Consider the following 20,955-nt stretch of genomic DNA (forward strand, 5'->3'; position numbering starts at 1 on the left):
ACTCAGTACAGTGCAAACTAAGTTGTGGCCAGTTTTTACCTACATGATTAAAATATTTTAATCCTACATGTGCTGTTGAGCTACTCTACGTTTACTGGCAATCTCTGAATGACTTTTAGACTGTGAAGAAACTGGGCATTGTTAAACTGATGCAACTGTTGATAGTCTTATAATACGTCAGATTTACATGACGAACTGGGTGTTTTGCACATTTTTCAATCTGCTTTGAAGAGCCACATCCTGATTTCGCACTAACATGATAGAGGTGCAATACACTTTCCACGTGAGGGCTGTTTGTTGCTGCTGTAGTTACCAGCAGATCTGAAACCTAACTTGAACCGACCCGATTTAATCCGCAAAGTCATTTTTGCTTTGGTCGACAAGGTTTCGACTGATCACTTCATCTCTCGTCGTCCTCTCAAGCGCTCATCCGCTTGCGCGACAGCAGCCACGGCGCGCTGCACAGGACGGACATTAGAATAAGTGAATGTTGAGGTGCAGTGTGGGAGGACTGTGGTGGTGACAAGCTGTTCACTGGAAGAGAAGCGAGTAAAATCGTGCCGAGAAACTGAAGCGCCACGCCAGCTAAGACATCTCGATTTGTTTACCCTGTACCGGGCCCAGAGGAGCACAGCTGCGCCGTCTTTACGCACAACCCAAAAGAGCTTTCTGTGAGACGTCTGTCTGTCATCACCATGTCCGCGGCAACAGCATCAATAGCAGATGTATCCAGGACTGATCTTACAAACAAAGATGACGGGAATAACTCAGGTAAGAATGATGGCATAGAAAACCCAGCTAGTGTTTAATTTAAACGAAGCCAGCGTGCAGGATGCGTAAGAGACGGAGATTTCACTTTGCTCTAATACGTACCAGTTCTATTCTAAGTTGCGTGATTCTTGTTCAGGTGATTTACTTGTTTATGCGTGTGTGTTGTCACGCAGTGTTGTGCAATACCCTTAGGGACTTACAGTATTTGCTGCTGTAGCAGTTTCCTAACAATTGCACTATAGGCTTAATAGTCATGGTCCTATATAATACAAAGCACTGACAGATTGTGTGAACTATACGAAATTTTACATTTTTAATGTTTACATAGCGGGATAGATTGATGTCCAATTAGTGGATAGTTGATTTAATTCTCAAAGAAAGAAAGAAAGAAATTAAGAAAGAAAGAGGAAGTGAAAAGGTGAGGATCTGACGTCAAGTAGCTGGATATTTCACTCATACACACACACTGAAACACACACGTTACATAAAAATTCTGCTCCTGGTGTATATATTTGAGATTTAAGATGCTGATAGCCTCCGTGGTCAATTTAATCATGTTTATGGGTTAGTATTATCTCTCCTTCCTCTGTACGCCTATCACACAATGAACTTTTGATATAGTTTGGTTCACCTTTTGGTCTGCTACATGTCTTTCGTAGAAGTGCACAACTTGTCCTTGGATATTTTCCTCCATTTAATACATGCGAAACGAAACTCTACTAAATCAGTCCCTGTAACATGCCTGTTGTATGTAAGTGAAAACCAGAAGTAGGTGTCTCTGAGTAAAGAATAAAAAATGAAATCTGTTTTTGATTTGTCCCAGACCAAATACAGATACTTCCAAGTTCTGCTGGAAATCACCGACTTTATGTCATTGTGTTTATGAGCATTCCAACTGCTTGTTTGACAGTGAAGTCATGCTCTTGTAGACGGATCATGTAGGAACTGCTGGTGTACTGAGCTGTCACAGTGAGAGACCTTCCCTCCTGTAATATGCTGAGCTCCATGTTGTTCAGTATGATAACCTTGTTTTTTTTTTTTTTATGTGGTTCCAGATGGCCTGTGTGTTTCCACCAGTCTCGCAGGCCTTTTGTTTAATGATTTATCACATTTCCTTTTTTGATACTGTTAGAATTCAATGCAGCACAGCACTAGGCTGTTTCAGGGGGGCTGTGTTTTGTCATGCAGTGTTGTGCAGCCCTACAGGGGTTCAGTGGTGATAGCTATGGAATGACTGCCCCATTCCACATTGACTCTCATCTGCAGTGCTGCTTTTTTTTTTTTTTTTTTTTGTTCATACAGTTCACCTTGAATTGTTGTTGTGCAATCCATGAATTCCAAGTTGCCTTATCATATCTATGAATACAAATTTTCTTTTGAAGATGCATGAATTATACATGTACCCACATTTTGGATGAACTTTGTGCGATTAATGCATATTCACAACATCTCCAACATGATTAGCAACAACAACTGTAGAAGTTGCTGCAAATTTTCTTCACGAACTGACTGCCAATTTTCTGCTTTAGGTAATTCCAAAGCCCAGTGCACACCCGTGCCCCTGCCAGCACTGGGCACCCAAAAGATCATCCAGGGGAATGGCACTAACGTGGGTACAGTCATTTCCCTTCAGTGCCCAGCAAAACACAGACTGGTAGGCAGTGAGATGAAGTGTGTCATGGGTGCCAACAGCACCTACTGGGCGGGAGAGACCTACTGTAAACGTAAGTAGAAACTGAAACCTCAAGATGGCAGTTACTATAGAAAGAATGACACATAGTAGTCACCCACTTGTAGCCGGGTGCATGTCACTCCATGAACCTAAATGTATATTCATTATATTGCCAAAAGGTGTGTGTGTGTGTGTGTGTGTGTGTGTGTGGTGTGTGTTGTGTGTGGTGTGTGTGTGTGTTGTGTGTGTGTGTGTGTGTGTGTGTGTGTGTGTGTGTATATGCAGATTAAAATGTCTCAAATGCTTTTCCTGTGAAAATAGCAGAGGCTGCAATACTCTCCCTGAAATGTCTGTTAGCTCATTATTCCAAAATGATGGAATATATATTAAATATTATTATAAGCATTGTGTTTAAGGGCAAAGTTACATGAAGATGCTTAAGTTGTGTGTTGGCTTGCGCTAATTATGACTTTAATTTGTGTGAGAACACATTTGAGAGAAATGATGTGCTGTTTGTGGATACATCTCATTAAACGATAATATTAATGCTAATAACTGGCAGCGAGGAATCATTTCAGGCAGGGCCACAGTCAGTGAGGAAGTGGAAAAACTTGGAGTAGGATTTTAATTATATTTGGGTTTTTTTAGAATCAGTCACCACGGGAGAGAGAAGCTGTCTGATGTGACACTGAAAGAAATTAAAAAAAAAAAAAAAATATATATATATATATATATATTTTATTGTCCTTTCAATGATGAGCTGGAAAGAACACTTTGTTGCAAAATGACTTTTTGTTTCTGCCAGTCTCTGCTGGCTAATGACAGTGAAATATTTGTGGCATATTGTAGCAATCTGTGAGGTAGACAATATCTGCAAACCCTGCATGAGGTGGCATTTGAGCCTTCTGTTTGTTGTTGTACATGGATTTTGTCAGAATTTCTGAATGAAATTGTCAGAAAGTTAAAAAAAACAAAACACTCAGTGTATGCCACAAAAGTCAAGTTAATAAATCGGTCATCTGTCTCTTCTTTCTGTCACACTTCAGCTCTGTCTTCCTTTGAGGACTTTGGTTTCCGTGTGGCCGTGCTGGCATCCATTGTGAGTTCAGGCATAATCATCTTCATGTCTGTGGCCTTCATCACCTGCTGTTTGCTTGACTGCATCAAAGAGGAAGAAAGGAAAAAGGAGGAGAAGTGAGTGGAAAATTACTGGAAAAGTTGAAGTAAAAGTTCTGCTAAGTAAATCTGCATAATTATCATCACTGGTAAATGTAATTATGAGGGAAAAGTTAGATAGGTTGTTAGGTTAAGTGATTCTTAACCTAACAACTTAACCTCTGTTCCCTTCAAAATGTAACATCATAAAAATATTCAAGGATCAAAAGATGTTAGTGTGACAGGAACCCCAAATAAGGCCTGCTCTGCTGTTCCTTTACTGTGGCTCTTTGGTGTATGAAGCAGCATTTATATGAAAGTGCAGAGAAGTTTCAAGTGAATGTGGAACTCCTAACCACTCTTGACTATTTAAGACATCACAAAGTGCCCCAGCTAGACAGCACTGACAAGCTTTCATGATAAGCTTTACAAGCTTATCATGAAATATGGAGAGGACAAAGTGTAAAGTGAGCAGACCAAAGTACAAGCGTTTCAAAATGCCACTTTAGTAGAGTGTATTAATAAATGCATTTAGTTATTTTCAACCACAGGTAGCGAAAGACAAGATTAGTACAGTTCTGGTGAAATATCAAATACTAACATGTAGGGTTATTTTTATGCCAGTGAGTCAGATCCATGGCAATGGGAGGAGCAGGAGAACAACATGTCTCATTACAGTCATAAAGGCCGGAACAACAACAACACAACACCCAGGAGAATGTGCTTTCTCCGTGGGACACCGGTACCCCGGCCCCATGTGACAGCATACGATCTTGCAGGTGAGATGCACTGAATTTTACTTAAACGCTCCACGATCATGAGAGAAACATTCAAAAAACCAAACTTCCTGTCTTTTCTTACACAGATGTCAGCAGCGCTATGCCTATGGTCCTGTCTGCACAAACTATGGCCCCACACCTCCCCCTGCTGCTCTTCCCGGACAGGACTATAACCAGCCTCTTACCCCAACCACCTCAGTATCCTGGACCCCCCCCTGTCCTCCTGTCAAGCTACAAGCCCAGCCCTGGTCCAGATCTCAGCAGCCGGATCTGGTTTGGTGTGGCAGTATGAAGGACAGCAGAGCAGCTTATCAGGACCAAACCCATCAACCACGGATGAGTCCCTAACTAGGAATTTAAACTCAAACAGGAATATATACCCCAAAGAACTTTCCATAAGGATTATATCAGTGTTGAGGACAGCGCACAAAAATCACCAGCCAAGACTTTGTTTCATATCTAAATCTGTACAGCACTATGAGCTGTATAGATGAGGATTGCGGGATGTAACAACTATCCTGGCATGTTTTGGTGAAATCATTAAATCAGCACTGCTAAGATGGTTCTTAAAGCTGAAATGAACCTGACAGACTTATGTGCCTTTGTTTTGTTTTTTATTTTGCAAACTGTAATGGCACACTGCCCCCTGTCTGTAAAGAAGAGCCGGTGCACTTTCAGGACACCAGGCTTGACGAGGGTGGACACGACCTGTTCCTTGGGAGGTCAAGAGATTTTGTGTTTAAAAGGAAGTTCTGCTGCTTGAGGTCAACACTTAAGGTGTTTATTGTGATATAATTAACTTTGCTGGCAGCTGAGGAGAGCGAGGACATGCAAGAGCAGTTGTAAAACACTGGCTTATGTGTAAATATAAATTTTGAGAAATGTAAATAAATGAAAGACTCTACTAATAATGAGTGATGTATTTAAGTTGGAAGAGATCATTTAACAATTATTATTATTATTATTATTATTATTTGGGTTATATGTGGTACTTCTGTGGTTCAGTGTTTGCTACGTAAAGCTCAGCTGGTGCTCCCGGCTCATTATCATCATGTGGACCCTGAGGTCGGTCATGTGGTGGCGCCGCGGCCGAGCGTGCTGATGTAACGGGGCTGCAGAGACCGTCACACTGGGGAGACCAGGAAGTTTTACAGGGGAGGCTGTTGGTCCGATTCTCAAGATCCCAACCCGCTGCTCAGTTGTCAGTATGTCAGGTTTGTGAATCGAGGGTAAGATGTTTTGCCTTGCTGTGAGTACTTTGCGCACAGCGCAGCGCGGTGCGCTTGACTTCAGACTTTCTCCCTGTGTGGGTGCGCCACTTGTTGCTGTAATTTTCATAGTATAAAGCAGTCGTTGTTATAGCTATTTGTAAGTGATTTATTATGGTTTAACATCACCGGTTGTCCCAATATGCACCCTGTAAATAAATCGGCAGGCGTCTGACAGGTTATTGTCATCAGAGGCGCCCAGACCTTTATTAAAGATAGGCAGCGCCTTCTGCTGTCAGTCTGATCGATTTTTTTTTATAGCATTAACTGGATATTGTGATACAGTAATTTCACAAGCAAATCCTGTTAAAACATTAGTGGAATAACTCCTACTGAAAGAACTATACTGAGGATAATGATAACACTATTACAGCATCTGACACTTGCCTGCTAATTTAGTTAATAGTGGGTGTTTTATGAAGATGGTAGAAATATTAGTTGCCTGCTTTCTCATCAGCTGCAACACCCAAGGGGGTATGAAAATATCAACAGTGGTCAGGAGAAGTGAAGTATTCCCAATACTTACTCACAGTACATGCATCACCTTTTGTGTCTTAATGTCGTCTCTACCTCAGAGTAGGATCGTGTGTTAACACATCAAAAGTGAGATTGGAAGACAATGTGTCCACATTTTTTGCAGCAAAATACAGACTCAGAACCCAAACTATTAACAGTAAACATCTTAAAGTCTTTCTGCTGTCTCTCCCCAATTTATTTATATTAAATTTGTTGGATCATTCTGAGTACTAACATTAGGCTATAGAAGCTACTGGGATAAAGTGTGGCCAACAGACAAATTTGCAGCTACTGTAGTCGCCTTTCTAAACAGGAGAATAAACCTCTTAGTCACTTATTTTCAGAACATGGTTGATGCCAAGACCAGCTTACTAAGAATTACTTAACCCTCCTGAGATTTGAGCTCTTGTTTGCAATGCATTTTTAATTTCTTCTAATATTTGTGATTAGATGGGCCTGATAGGTTTATAAAATAAGCTTCATCTTCGAACAGGAAGTTGTATTTTGTTACATGGTTGTTACATGCTTTTGTAAAATAAATAAATAAATAAGTAATGTCCCCATATGTGGACGTGGGGTCTTAGGAGGTTAAGGCTAGCCATAAAATCTGCAGACCTTCTGTTAGAGCTTTGTGGCCTGAGCCAATTGTGCAAGGTCATAACCTCTTTCTGACCTAGTCTCCACGCTATGACCAGCAGTAGCTTTGAGATCTCATGGCAAACAATGTGCTTTCATTGTTGTCAATCTTCCTTTACTAGACACTGATGGTTACCCAGAGCAGCTGCAGAGTGACTCCCTGTTCCTGTGCTCAGATCAGAGGATGGACACTGAGCTGGTTGACAGACTGGTCTTGCAGCTCAACAGGATCTACCCCCAGATACTAAGTGACAAGGAAGCTCACAGGGTCACTGCAGCTATTTATGTTACACAAACAAGACAGAAGATACTGTGCAGATATGTACAGTGATTCAATGCAGCCTGTGTCTCCCTGCAGTTCAGGAACCTGAGTGTGCCCACCAAAGTGCGTTTAGCTGAGCTCTTGAAGCACTTGCACAGAAAAGGCGAAGAGGCATGTCATGAGTTCTACAGAGCCCTACACATTCACACTGAGGACATCTAGTTTCAGCCTGCCAGCAGAGTCAGACAAAGAGGTAGAACTGAGTCAGATGTTAGCCTTTTCCTCTCCATGGAGTCCCATTTCACATGGAATTTATTGTAGACACCCTATTGAGAAAATCCCACAAGTTCTGTGTGGTGTAGTTATAAGTAGACATTAAAGTGTAACATCTTGCAGCATTTAAAAACAAACTGTTAAGTATTTTTGAACTCCTATGCATAATGTACTTAAAGCAGTTACTCATAAAGGCTTTTAACTTGTGTATTTGTGCGACATAAAGCTCAAACGTTATAAAGGCTGAAGCTTCAGGTTTAACCCTTAAAGATTTTCTGTAAGCACATGTTCATAGCACCCAATTTTTTTTTTCTTGCACATTAGCAAAAAAATAAATAAATAAAATAAATAGCACATCTTGTATGTTTGGAGTGATACAGTTTAGACAAATAGTAGCAGCTTCCAAAGTGTCCTATAAAGGTGGGCTCCCCTGCTGTGTCTAGCTTTATATAGGCTTATCCTGTTTAACATGCAAAGTGAAGCCAGAGTGCTGCTTGGACTGCTGTCCAAGTTGTCATTTGACATTGCATAGGTTGTTATTTAAAGTGGGATGTTGCCCTTTAACCTCTTTAACTTTCTGTTGTAGAGGTGGGAGGCCCAAAATGCAATAGCAACAAGACAGTTCACCAAGAGCTTAACAACAGAGGTAAATTTAATCTGCATCACTCACAACAGAGCAATACACTGGTTTCCTGCATATCATTCAAATCTTTAAGTTTAATATTAATACAAAATGGTCACTGTGATTGATTTATCTGTTTAAAAATGTGACTATGCCCTAGAAACTCACCTTTAATACAATTATTACTAACTATGAGTACAATATGAATACAAATGTCATATTGGCTTGCTTATGAAAATGTAATATAATGATAATATGTAATTAATTAAAAAAGCCTTACATGTGTTATTGTCTTCTCTAACTTGATTGCATGGCTTTTTTGTTTGTTTGTTTTTATTGCAGTTTTACAGTTTGTGTGAGTGTGTGTCAGGGTGCCTCTGTACCCCCTCGCTGATCCTGAGATAAGCCCCTTAAGCCCAACTAAGCCGTGGACTTTAGCAAATGCAGTTGTCTGTTGAACCTTTTAACCCCTAGCATCAGAATGCGGGCCCCATCACACTGCTCTTTACTGCTCCACCATTCATCATCCCATCACACTGAGGGCTCTAGCTTTGTGAGGGCAGTTAAGCTCATGTATAAAGTAGCTTCCTCTGTCCTGCATTCCTTTGAACAGTCAGGGCTGCATCCACTGGGTCCAAGGTATGTCAGGAGGGAAATGGGCCATCGGGGATGCCGTGAAACACTGACTCTAGATCAGAAGTTATACAAAGGAGTCAGAGCGTGTTTAGCTTGCAGCTCTGTTTACACAGAGCATCTTCCCATAATCACGTGGCTATCAACTTTATTCTCTTCTTTTGCAGGACCAATCTTCTTCCTGACCTGCTTCAGTTTTGTAGTTGGAATTGCAATACTCTACTATTATGGAGGTGAGTCATGCACAAAGAGGGAGACATTTTAAGACGTGAAACTTACTTTATTTTACTTATTCTTAAATATCACAAATTTGATCATGTTTCATCATTCCAAACACACCCTCCATACTTAAAATTCTTTTTCTTTTTTCTTTTTTTTGCTGCTCTTTCTAGACACAGAGGGTGAAAAATTGAGATACACTGGACTATTTCTTCCCTGCTCTGCAGCAAGACTTAGTAAAGATGCCAGAGATGTTTTAATTTCATACGGAGACGTTGGAAAGTAGAAAAAAAATGAGGTCATTAAGGCACTGAAAGGGCCCACGAGAAGAAAAAGCAGTGAAAAATGTTTTTTCCTGTGCCAAACTCACTGTTTTCCTAAACTGCACATAATAATTTATGTATGCAAGTACTAATTGGAGGGATGTAACTTGACCTGACACATTCTGTCACAAATTCTCATAACTGACATCTTCCAGTAAGGCAGAACTATGCAATGTTCTTCCAAAGTACTTGTAAGTATGAATCTTGCCTGGATTTTTTTTTGTTTGTTTGTTTGTTTGTAAGATAGCTATGAATTTCTTTTTAACTAAAATGAAGGTTAATAATAACAACTAAGTGTAACTGTGCAACTACACTCCCACAAAGCTGTTTTCAGCTCTCTAGAATGAATCAGTTGTTTGGGTACAACAAAACAAGAGTGAGGACGATCAAGTGATTTTGAGGGAGAGGTCCAGGTGAGAACATCTGTGTGGGTGGCGGGCACTCAGATGAACAAAGTAACTTGAATTTTACAGTGTTGTGTTTATTAACACATTTTACAACACAGATTTCATCAAATGCACAACTGATACATGTGTGATCACACCTTAACCCACTTCTGTGCCTTCTATGAAAACAGCTGTCTATAGGGCACTATAACAATGTTACATTTTCTCAAATAAAGCACAAAAAAAAAAATTTTAAGATCACCTGTGTTTGCATCTTATTTTTTAATCTAGTGTGACAAATATCCAACCAAGATGTTTATGAAAATTAAATAACGTATATGTTACTGTAGTTTAGTCACAAAGGGAAATTAAAGGGAATTAGCAGTGCATTGATTAGCTTTTCAGGTTCGTTTCTGGCACTGTTCAGTCTGCTGCCAGAGCAAGTTGTTTGTCTGCACTGTCAACATGAAATGGAGATTATGTTGAATTATTTATCTCATTGATTTAACAACATCAACATATACACTAGAGGGCACTGCTTCCTCACTCAGCACACCAAAGTAGGAAACTATTCCAGTGTGTTATAGCAATGACAATGGGAAGCAGGCTTCATTAATGAATAATGACAATCAATTTGATTGAATCAGTTAGGTTAACTTAATGAAATGCTGCATTAAATGCTGCTTACTTTGACTGCCTTTGAAATACCTTGATGGGTGCATTTAGACACTTTCTGGTTCTTGTAATAAATGATGGGCCGGAAAATAGCCACATCAGAGGTAATGTCTACATCACAGCAGCAGAGCTGAGCTGTCTGATCTCAGGAGGTTTTCTGCACTGAGCAGCACTTTCCTGCCTCCGTCTTCCCCGTGAAGTGAGAGCAACAGATGAGAGAGGGGAGTCATGGAGAGAGAGGAGGAATGGGGAGGTGCTAAAGGGGGCTGGAAATGTCACCAGAGTGATTGTTCAGTTCACACTCTGGCATCCACATTCCCACGAGAGAGCTATTAATACGCTTGCTTCAAAGGAACTAAAAGTGCTCGTTGATCATCAGCATCCTTTGATACGCGGCCCCCACAGAGTCAGTTTGTTAAACTTCAAGACTGGTTTGGAGACGGAGCAATAGGAGCCATGGATATACATTATGTATATATCAGTCTACAGATCTGCTCCAAGTGAAGCTGTGTGTATCATCAATCTGGCTCTCAGTTTGACCGTTTCCACGGCTACCAATGATAGTTGTGGAGGAGGAAAAGGATGAGATTGTGACGTTGCTTTGCCATCTGAAAGGTGCTTCCTCACAGTCACAATGAAGAAATGATAGATAGTTGCATGAATGCCGTTAAGGTTTTTAGCTGATAATTATATGAAACAGGCTCAAGCTTCTTTTACTGAATATTTATGTCAAACCACTCAAGTGTATAAAATGAGTATTTGCTTGTGCTCTAATTGGGGTTTCAGTGGCATTGCTGCCTAATTAAGGCTTCCATTTTAACAAGTAGTTCTGCCGGGGTCTGTGCTCTGTTGACTCTGACTCACCAGCTACTTCTGGTCCAAAGAACCACAAACAAAGTCCAGCTTTGCTCACTGCAGGGAGATTCACAGCACAACCAAACACTTTTATAATTGAATGTTAGGCACGATGCCTGCGGGATAGAGTTGACAGTAAAGTTAAAGCTGCAGAGGTGGGCAAGGGCTTTGAGGTGGATGAGGTACACCCTGTGTGCTGCATACATGTGCTCAGCACACTCATCAAACCTAATCAAACGTCATTGCCTCAATTAAAAATTAAAGTGTGTTCAGTTTTCTCTGTGTAAGACTATGTATCCATGTCTGGCTAGTGCCTGGGGTCACTGTCGGACAGCACAAGAGACAGACAGCATGAGGTCACATGGGCCCAACTGCTGCTGTCTCCACTTTCCTGTTTGTCCATTCAGAACAAATGTTGTGTTGTTTACGTACCAGACCCTTTTGTCATTATGGCTGTTTCTCTCTTGTTCGCTATTTTCTCTCTGTGCCTGCAGCCATGCAGGACAAAGATTTTCTGGTAAATGAACAGCTGTGTATTTTGTTTGAGCTGCTTTCTAGTGGAAATTTCTCTGAGAGCCTGGAGAGGTCACTGTGTTTGTAGGTCAGGTAGGGGATTGTGAAGGTCAGGTAGGAAGAGGAGAGGACCGAAAACATGCTGAGCACATGGATTTTTTTTTTAGGAGCAAACTGCAGAGTAAGGCAGGAGAGAAAATACTTGTTTGAAAAGGGAGAGGGGGGCAGTGAAAGAGGGTGACAATAAAGCATGCACCCTCATAGCTGTGTGTGTGTGTGTGTGTGTGTGGTGTGTGTGTGTGTGTGTGTGTGTGTGTGTGTGTGTGGTGTGTGTGTGTGTGTGTGTTCTTAGTCAGTTGCTATGATTATTCGGTGGACTCCAAAAGCTGTGATGAAGACATTGACCACCACCACGATGAACACCAGACCTGTGACCAAGTTTTCCATAAAGTTCAGCCTCCAGTGTTTTTGGTCATCATTCAGGTTCCATCGAACTGTAACAAAACCAGGACAACACACAAACACACACTCAGCTAATGTCTAATTACACAACAACCTACTCTGTTCAGGGACTCAAGCCAACTCATTATGGTGCACAGATTTACTGTCAACCACAAATCCATATTTACTTAATTCTGTGTTCAGAAGGGTCTTATGCCTATGAATATCTAACACTTTATGACAGGAGTATATCAGGAAACAATGCAAAATTCAGTTTTTCATTTAACAGTTACCGGAAGCTCAGATGAGTGTGGGGGGAAAAAAGAGTTAAATCTATTAAAATCAACAGAAAAAGAATAAATGTGGCATTTTTTACAGATTAGACTGTAATTTTGTTGTGCTCTATATCATGTTCCCCACTTTTTTATTTTAAATCACTTAAGTTTGAAATACTTAAAAACAAATAAATATATATAAAAAGAAAAACTAGCTACAAATGTGTCACAATATACTTTGTAACACCACTTAAAGAGAACCTTTTGAAATAATTTTCAGCTATTTCTTTCTTTTTAACTTTCACAGTTCAAAATCATCCCTGTTCATTTTATACTAGACCTTGGTGCAGCCCTACAGATCATTTACTCTGAATCAAGCCCCGTTAGCTCTCTTACTTTTTGCCAACTTTCTTCTGACTGGCTTCCCCTTGCAAACACAAGGTTTGAACAGCAGGTGAGTGGGCACTCTACTCTGTGATGACCATACCATTGTTGCATTTCAGCCTGGAGCCTCATTGGGACTCTGATGAAGGCTCCAGGCTGAAAAGCAACAATGGTGTTACTTGAGCTTCAACCTTTTGGACGTTTTGCTCTTCTCCATGTACCTTGGAAATAGGTGGCCATGTTTACAAATTCAAAGCCAAATATGCTGGGATGCTGTATAAATTGTAAATTAAAATCTGAATGCAATGATTTGCATATTTTATTCACAATAGAACACAGACAATGTATCAAATGTTTAAACTGAGACCTTTTACTATTTCATGAAAAATATTGTGTCATTTTAAATTTGATGGAAGCAACAAGAGCACATCTCAAAAAAGTCAGGATAGAGGTACAAAAAAGCTGGAAACGTAGGTGGTACTAAAAAGAAACACCTGAAGGAACATTCTGCAACTAATTAGGTTAACTGGCAACAGGTCAGTAACATGACTGGATATGCATTCTCAGAATTTCTCAGAAGTAAAGATATGCAGAGGTTCACCATTCTGCAAAAAACTGCATCTACAAATTGTGGAACAATTTCAAAATAATGTTCATCCATGTAAAATTGTTAAGACTTTGAATATCTCATCATCTATAATACATAATAGTATCATAAGGTTCCAATAATCTGAAGAATTCCCTGTGCAAAAGGGATAAGGACAAAAATCATTATTAGAGGCCCGTGATCTTCAGGCCCTCAGGAGGGCCTGAAGATCACGGGCCTCCAGATGACACCCTTTTCAGGGAAGGCCTTGAATATTTCAGCAAGACAGTGCTAAACCACATGCTGCATCTATTACAACAACATGGCTCTGTGGTAAAAAAAATTAATAAATAAAAAGTTCAGGTGCTGAACTGGCCTGCTTAAAGACCAGATTAACTGAAAACATGGGGTGCATCATGAAACCAAAAATGCGACTAAGAAGACCCAGGACTGTTGAGCAGCTAGACTCCTCTCTCAGACAAGAATGGGACAACATTCCTCTCCTAAAAGTCCAGCAACTGGTCTCCTCAGTTCCCAGACGTTTATAGACTGGTGTTAAAAGAGACACATCTCAACTTTTTGAGATGTGTTGCTGCCATTAGCAGGCAATATTTTTTCTTAAAATAATACATTTCCTCACTTAAAACATTTGGTGTGTTCTATGCTCCACTGTGAATAAGATATCAGTATATGAGCTTTGCAAATCATTGGATTCTGTTTTGAGTTACATTATACACAGCGTCCTAATGTTTTTTGAACTAAGTTTGTAATATGTTATGTATGATAGAAAATAATGAAAAGCAGAAGTCCAGTTTAAATGCATGGACCATACATTCAGCATTGTGGACCCATGATTGTTACACAGGCAAAGAAAAAAGCATCAGATTCATTGCACAGGGAAAGAACAATACAGGGGAAGAAAACTGAAGCTAGGGGAAGCTTGTATTTCCTACATGCAACTGTGTCATTTCATTTGTGCTTAATAACATTTTGGCATATACAAAATGCTCATCTGTGTTGTGACAAACACATTACAATGCTGTCATCAGCAATACAGGGACTAGTCTGTGAATAATGTTCACATGAAAGCATATTCATACAAATGGGCGTGTAGCAGTCATGCATATCTCCATGTATGTGTGTATTTGTAGGCAATTACCAAAGGTTAAACCATGTAAGGACCCCGCCTGTGATGTGAGTGTGTGTGTGTATATCTAATCTGGCTCGGTGGGGACTGGAGTGGGGTTGTGGTGGCCGGTATGTAGGCCGCTCACATCACGCACCACTGGCTCCATTAGAGAGAGCTGGATCCAAAGCGGAGGGAGGGATGTGAGGACGAGAGGGGCTAGGGAAGGAGAGGCCATAGAGGTTCAGAAGAGTCAGAGAAGGAACAGGAATGAAAAGAGTAATGAGAAGAAAATGTGTGTGATATTCTGGTGAAGATGAGGGGCGCTGCTTAAGTTTGGTGCAGGAGGTCAAAGGAGCAATGTATGGGTGATGATTCTCACATGCTGAATGTGTCTTTCTGACATGTGATGCTTTCATATGCATAGCTCAATGTGCAAATGTCACAGCTAATAATAGCTGAGTATACTGTATACTCATACTAAAACAATGATGATGGTATAAAACATTTTGTAGAAATTCAAGCAGCAAGGGGAGGAAATATTCATCTGGGAGTGCCCTGAAATATCTGATTCATAATTGATTATTTTTAGATCTTTTTAAGTACTTTCAGAGAGGAGGTAGATAAGATAAAAGGGGTAGTTAGTTTCAGACTAACCAAACAAAATTCACTTTATTTACTCATCCATTAAAAGCTGAGTCATTGTGACTAAAGTTCTAAAGTGGCTAAAGTTCATTAACCTGCTGTTCACTGGGTCACAAAAAAAGCATTAGTACATCTAACCTCAACTCATCTGACTATTTTCATTTAGGCCCATCAATTTGTCAACCTCAGATATCAGCAGACATCCTCATAATCCCTGGCTGCATGAATGGATGTCACTATTTGGGCTTTTCTCTTTATTCCAACACATGGAAAGACATACACGCTGACTTATATTGGCACATTTACACACATACACAGCACCTCTCCCAACTCCAAGCAGTGCTGATGTCAGCAGTAAAACCTATTGAACCCTCTGACCTCTCAGTCCTGGTTGCTATAGAGATTGAATCCAGCTACTAATAGGTTGTTTGTCAGGAGTCAGTAGACTTGACATTTGTGGGGGAGGGTGGGGTGCAGTGTAGGGCAAAAGTTGGCATATAGAGGGCTTTAATCTGGCTGGAAGATGAAGGATGAAACGGGCTAGTAAAGGATGCAAGATGCCAGACAACAAAGACACTTCTGATATACCAGAAGGCCTCAGGCTGTGTTTATTTTCTCACCTATGAAGATAAGCAGGGCCCCAACTGTGACCTGTAGACACAGAGAGATGCTGATTAGAGTGATGGTGGGGGTGTAAAAGCAGAAGCTTGGCCCCTGCTCCAGGACAGCTTTTAGCTGGGAGGCATTGGCCATCAACATAGCTACATCCAGCATGCTCTCAGCTGCACTCTTATTGGCATAGTGGTTCATGTTCAGAGGGGCTGGGCTTCTGGGCCAAGCATCTGGATGGGTGGTCTGGGGAAAGAAGAGAGTAACTGGCATAGAGATAATGTTTATGGCATGCAGATAATGACAGAAAGAAGAATGCCAGGAAACAAGCAGAAAGGCATGCTCTGCCCTGCGTTTAGTTCTCCCAACAGAACAGCAAGGCATCATTTTGATGAGACTAGCAGTAATTTTCTGCTTCCTGTGCACTGATGGTGAGGATCTGGCTATCATTCTGACCTAATTAGCACAACACGCAGCCAATACAGAAGAGTGACCTTTGAAGGCAGAGCCATTAGTACAGCAAAGAGATACTGGAAATCTGGTAACAGTGCCATTAAAACATGACGAACATGAACAAGGCAGCCCATGCAGTTTGTGCCAACAGTTCCAAATGGTCATATTCAGTCTGCATATTTTCTTCTTCACTAGTGTCATATGTCATTGAGCTCTGAGCCATTTATACTGCTTCTGTGAGCCTGCTCTGCACTTTTTGCCCTCTATTCCAGTTATTGTTGACTTTCTAAATCAAAACAGTCAAATGATTCACTTGCTTGTGTCTGTAAATAAACTGGCCCTGAAGTGATAGTATGACCCTTCAGTCATATTCTGCCCGTATCATATTTTCTTGAAGCATGATGGTTAGCTGCAGAATGGCTTTCATATGACAGCAGTTTACCTCACACAGTATCAGTATTGTATTCACACCTGTGCTTTTGGGAGATAGAGCCATCAGCTAGCAGGACCTTCTCCCATGGAGCCTGCTCTCAGTTTTGGTTCTGGAGACAGATGCCCTCTCTGCTTTCTAAAATCAAGCCTTAAACTTTCTCTTTTGAGAAAAGTTGCATCAAATTCCCTTAGTTATACTGCTATTAGCCCAGGCTGCTGGTGGATGCACTGAGCACTTCTCCTTCACTCTCCTTGTTTTCACTTCCTGTGCATTCATAGGCCACTACTGCATCTTGTTAACTCTTATCTGCTCTCTGCTTTAGTTTCTGTGTTGTCCTGTTTGTGTCTCATTGTCTCTCTATGATCCTCTTTTCTGTCTTCTCTTTCCTTTCACAACCTAACTGATTATGGCAGATGACAGCCCCTCTCTGAGCCTTGTTCTGCCAGAGGGTCTACATGTGAAAAGAGAGCTCTTTCCTTGTTAGTACGATATTTACCTCACCTTGGGATGACTGCTGTTGTGAACTGGCACTAGATCTATATAACTGAATTGAATTAAAATGAATATTGAGAAGATAACAATAAAGCGGGGCATTAGGAAGAAGCTGAATAAATATGATAATTCATGTCTATGATTAATCAGCAGGTGATGACCAAAAGCATTTAAGAGAGTTAGTTTTACTCTGAATTGTGTAACCTATTGATTCTTGTGTGGGTGAGGATGATGCAACAATAGATTAGCTCAGTTGTCAGTGTGTTTGTGTGTTCATGTCAGTGGACTCTGTACTACAGAGTATGTATGCAAACATACATATCCTCTGGACCAGATGGTTCTGGAAAAGAGATTAGCCTGTCTATTTTAAAATGCTGAAAATACATTTTCATCTGGATTATCACACCTGAGAATCATCTTTTAAAATTCAGTGGTGTCCAAGCCAAAGCCTAAATACCAACTCTTTGTTTGAAGAAAAAAAAAATCAGCAGTCTCTTCCTGAACACTAAAAATCTTCCATTTTTCTCACAACAATCCCCTGCAGCTGCGGAGAGCACAGTTTGTCTGAGATTAACCAAAACTGCAATGGTGGTGCGAGCTGTCTTCCCTCTCCTCCAGGGATAAAGACAAAAAGAAAGGAAAGAAAAGCTGCACCCTCTAATTTACCATAGAGCAGGCTACAGCTGAATTACAATGTATTTAAGAGATTCACAGCAATGGGCTGGGATGGGTTGAGTTGAAGCATGAGGGGAAGTACACTCTGTACAGAAGGTGTGGTTGATGGGGTTGGTAATGAGCTGTTACTCTGGTTGCAGTAATTATTTTGATGAATTGTTTTTTTTTTTTTGGTTTGTTTTTTTTTTTTTCCAATCCTGTGATAACTGCTGAACAAGCCATGTTTAATTCTCCTAATAAGTCACTGCTTTTTAGGACATGGATGGATTACATGTGTCACTGGCCAAGTTCATCATGTGGCCGTCTGCTTATCAGTTTAGCTTTCATGTTTTATCATAGCTTCACGTGAGCACTTCAGAGACATCTTGACAGCATCCTGTAAATCTCCGAAAAATCTTTCCACGGGCTTTCTCCAAATCCTTTTAACTCAAAGCTGTAGTGCTTTGTGTTACACCTTGTTAACAAGGAATTACAGCACATTTTAGGACGACATGTTTTGAGGAGCAAAACATGCATTTTCACTGGAAAGCAATGTGGTTTGGTGGAGCGACCTGTGACTGTGATCTGTTCCAAATGCCACAAATGGCATACTGTCATGATGTCTCGGGGTCAGCCTTTCTGCTCTCAAACACTGACACAGGTTTTTCAAATACAGCTCTTTATCCTAGAGTCAACAGACCACAGTGAGATAATGCTTGTTGTGAGATCGCAGGTTGGAAACATGGAGTCACTATGTCTAGAAACGCAGCAGATGATTTTTTCCAAAAAAGAACCCCTCCTTTTTGACATGTGCGTAGGCCAAATCTAAAGGTCATTTCCTCAGTCTGCCTGAGCTATTTATCACAATTAATCCTGCCGTCTACTCATATCATACAGCTGGGAACATAACACAGCAACAACTAATGACAGCAAAGGAGACACGCAGTACAAAAAGATAGGGAATATAGGCTATTTTATGTCACACTGAACAGCCTTAAGTGTGGAGGGAAAATGCTACAAATAAAACAACAGCAAAAAAAAAAAAAAAACTACATTGAGAATGCACGTGAACCAGGTTTCATTTGAATAATACTTTAAATAAAAAAAAAATGCAGCATACATTTGCATATTTGCAAAGAATTTTGTCTCCCAGAGAAACCCCGTGCTTGTCAGTCATCCTGCCATACCAGATTTATTGCTATCTAAACTGAAAAAACAAATGTTTTTTCTCATTAAATCAGTTTTGCTGTACTGGTTCTGTGTTTCAGTGCTGATTTTTGTGATGAATTATTCACAGTGCATTTCTAGTCTGAATTAGACTCAGGGGACAGACACCGAGGGGAGAGAAGGAGCAAGGTAGATAAAAGAGTTGTTTGGATCTTAACTCTCCACCGTTGAATAACAGATGAAATCATGTAGTAATATTTAACATTATTCTGCTTTCTACTGTAAGGTGTTGATAACAATACAATGTGGATATGAGAAAGGAAACCAGATATTCAATAAATTATTTATATAGGGCCTCTTCAAATGATCAATATTGGCCCGCGTGCTTTACTGACTAATTAAATTCCCTAATTTAAACAATCTAAATGAAATGGGACATTAAGACATGAATTAAATAAATAAATACATTTTAAGCCATCCTTACTTCCTATTCTATTACACATATTTGTTTTAATCCTGTTTTAATTCATGAATAAAATGTAAATGCAAAGGAAAAAGTACACATTAAACTGAGTATGGACAATAATAACCATGATAACATTTATGCATACTGAGTGATAAAGTCAGCACTGAAGAGAAAATCTGACATTAGTTTACTTTTCAACCTGAATATAAAGGAGCAACTGGGGTAAAAAAAAAAAAACAAATAAAAGAAATTTCTGTGATTTAACCCATACTTCAAACCTAATAAATCCATTTTTCATTGTGTATTCAAAGGCAAATGGACATTTTGGCTAATTTCCAAAGACATGAAATGAACTCATTCCGCTTGTACACCTAATCCCAAAACTTTTCCCATGTCGTCACACTAACTGATTACAGGACCCGCATGTCAGTTGCTCAGCGTATGCCATGCCTTTAACCTTGTATTGTTAAGCTCTGTGTCTGACGTGCAGAAAGCTCTTCACAGCAACAAAGCAAGACAATACTTAAGACAGTAAAGCCCTACATTAATTATTTAGTTAACTGAGCTCAAGTTCAGCTATAGGATGAAATGCTAAATTAACTCTTGACGGCATGAGTGAGTGTTTCCCTTACTTCTGTTTTTTGTTTTTTCCCCCCTCATGCATAAGCACTTCTTTGCTCTCCATCCATCATATTCGATCAGCAGCCTTCCTCTCTCACTCACCTCAAACTCTGGCCCTCTTCCAGATGACAATCGACCCAACTGTAAATCTAATTTCCATGAATCTCTGTAGAGCTTTTAGTTTTACAGCCTTACACAGAGCAAAGCAAACATGGTTGTTTCTGAGTGTGGTCTATACAGCTATGGCACTCGGTGAATAAAAAAAAAAGAAAGAAAAAAAGCAACAAAAAAAAAAAAGCATTTTTTCATTTAGAGAAAAGCTGCAATTTAAAATCTACTGGTTATCAAAGAAACTGAAATCTGACCCTGCATCTGAGCGGTCTTAAATTTCAGTGAAAGGCAGGCAGGGATATTAAAAGCATGCGGAGAGTCTGCATGTAAGATATTCACCCTGCAAGAGCCATGGATTGAAAATACTTATATTGACTCACGCTGGTGGAGGACACAATGTAAATGAGATCAATTGCTCATTTTATCGAGCGTAAGGGTATTACATTTTGCAAATGCTGGCTGAGCTTTGACAGTTGCAAGGAAGTATCTGCGGCTGCCAGGGTCTCTCTTCCCCCTACCTCTTCCTCAAACTCACACACACACACACACACACACACACACACACACACACACACACACACACACACACACACACACACACACACACACACACACACACACACACATCTGAAATTAAATGGCTCTATTAAGACAGTGACCATGCAGATAACAGAGTGAAGTCCATTTTCCTGCCCTGTAAAAGTGGATACTGCACATTGGATGCAGAACTGAACTACTCTCAGATGGCAGCTTCAATTGCCAAATAAACAATAGTAATCACTTTGTTAGCTTTACAGCTGTGGCATGAAGCAGGATTACGTAATATAAAAGTAAAACTGTGTGTGCATTTAAACCAGTGAACTGGAAACAAAGGAGGGCATTCATTGTTTATCAGGTCATTCAGGTACCAACAATACTTCAGTCCTAAGCTAGA

General features: G+C 40.2%; 3 protein-coding genes across 3 annotated transcripts; 2 read left to right on the forward strand and 1 right to left on the reverse strand.

The window, feature by feature from the left end:
- Nucleotides 1–297: 297 nt before the first annotated feature.
- susd3 (sushi domain containing 3) lies at nt 298–5,274 on the forward strand. Its single transcript, XM_030733991.1, has 5 exons — nt 298–771; nt 2,301–2,495; nt 3,490–3,637; nt 4,223–4,377; nt 4,464–5,274. Exons 1-5 carry the CDS (start codon nt 696–698, stop codon nt 4,667–4,669), a joined length of 780 nt encoding a protein of 259 aa, XP_030589851.1. The 5' UTR covers nt 298–695; the 3' UTR covers nt 4,670–5,274.
- A 76-nt stretch (nt 5,275–5,350) lies between these two features.
- LOC115783254 (caspase recruitment domain-containing protein 19-like) lies at nt 5,351–9,745 on the forward strand. The gene is given in 6 exon segments (XM_030733992.1): nt 5,351–5,591; nt 6,920–7,065; nt 7,156–7,312; nt 7,919–7,978; nt 8,755–8,820; nt 8,980–9,745. Coding segments are annotated over 6 exon segments (549 nt in total). The 5' UTR covers nt 5,351–5,584; the 3' UTR covers nt 9,093–9,745.
- Nucleotides 9,746–11,906: 2,161 nt separating this feature from the next.
- LOC115783432 (ninjurin-1) lies at nt 11,907–20,683 on the reverse strand. Its single transcript, XM_030734250.1, has 4 exons — nt 20,591–20,683; nt 20,465–20,551; nt 15,636–15,870; nt 11,907–12,052 (listed from the first exon to the last, which is right to left on the reverse strand). Exons 1-4 carry the CDS (start codon nt 20,681–20,683, stop codon nt 11,907–11,909), a joined length of 561 nt encoding a protein of 186 aa, XP_030590110.1.
- Between the last annotated feature and the right edge of the window lie 272 nt (nt 20,684–20,955).

Source organism: Archocentrus centrarchus, chromosome 7, assembly GCF_007364275.1.
Source record: "Archocentrus centrarchus isolate MPI-CPG fArcCen1 chromosome 7, fArcCen1, whole genome shotgun sequence".
Lineage (NCBI taxonomy): Eukaryota > Metazoa > Chordata > Actinopteri > Cichliformes > Cichlidae > Archocentrus > Archocentrus centrarchus.

What these genes read in the sequence shown, in the direction of transcription:
- susd3 (XM_030733991.1), top strand. Translation starts at nt 696, where the DNA reads ATGTCCGCGGCAACAGCATCAATAGCAGATGTATCCAGGACTGATCTT. An exon ending in AGATGACGGGAATAACTCAG is followed by an intron (nt 772 to 2,300) that starts GTAAGAATGATG and finishes TTTCTGCTTTAG; the next exon opens with GTAATTCCAAAGCCCAGTGC. An exon ending in GGGAGAGACCTACTGTAAAC is followed by an intron (nt 2,496 to 3,489) that starts GTAAGTAGAAAC and finishes GTCACACTTCAG; the next exon opens with CTCTGTCTTCCTTTGAGGAC.
- LOC115783432 (XM_030734250.1), bottom strand. Translation starts at nt 20,683, where the DNA reads ATGGTCACTGTCTTAATAGAGCCATTTAATTTCAGATGTGTGTGTGTG. An exon ending in GTGTGTGTGTGTGTGTGTGT is followed by an intron (nt 20,552 to 20,590) that starts GTGTGTGTGTGT and finishes TGTGTGTGTGAG; the next exon opens with TTTGAGGAAGAGGTAGGGGG. An exon ending in GGCCCTGCTTATCTTCATAG is followed by an intron (nt 12,053 to 15,635) that starts GTGAGAAAATAA and finishes GTTTTGTTACAG; the next exon opens with TTCGATGGAACCTGAATGAT.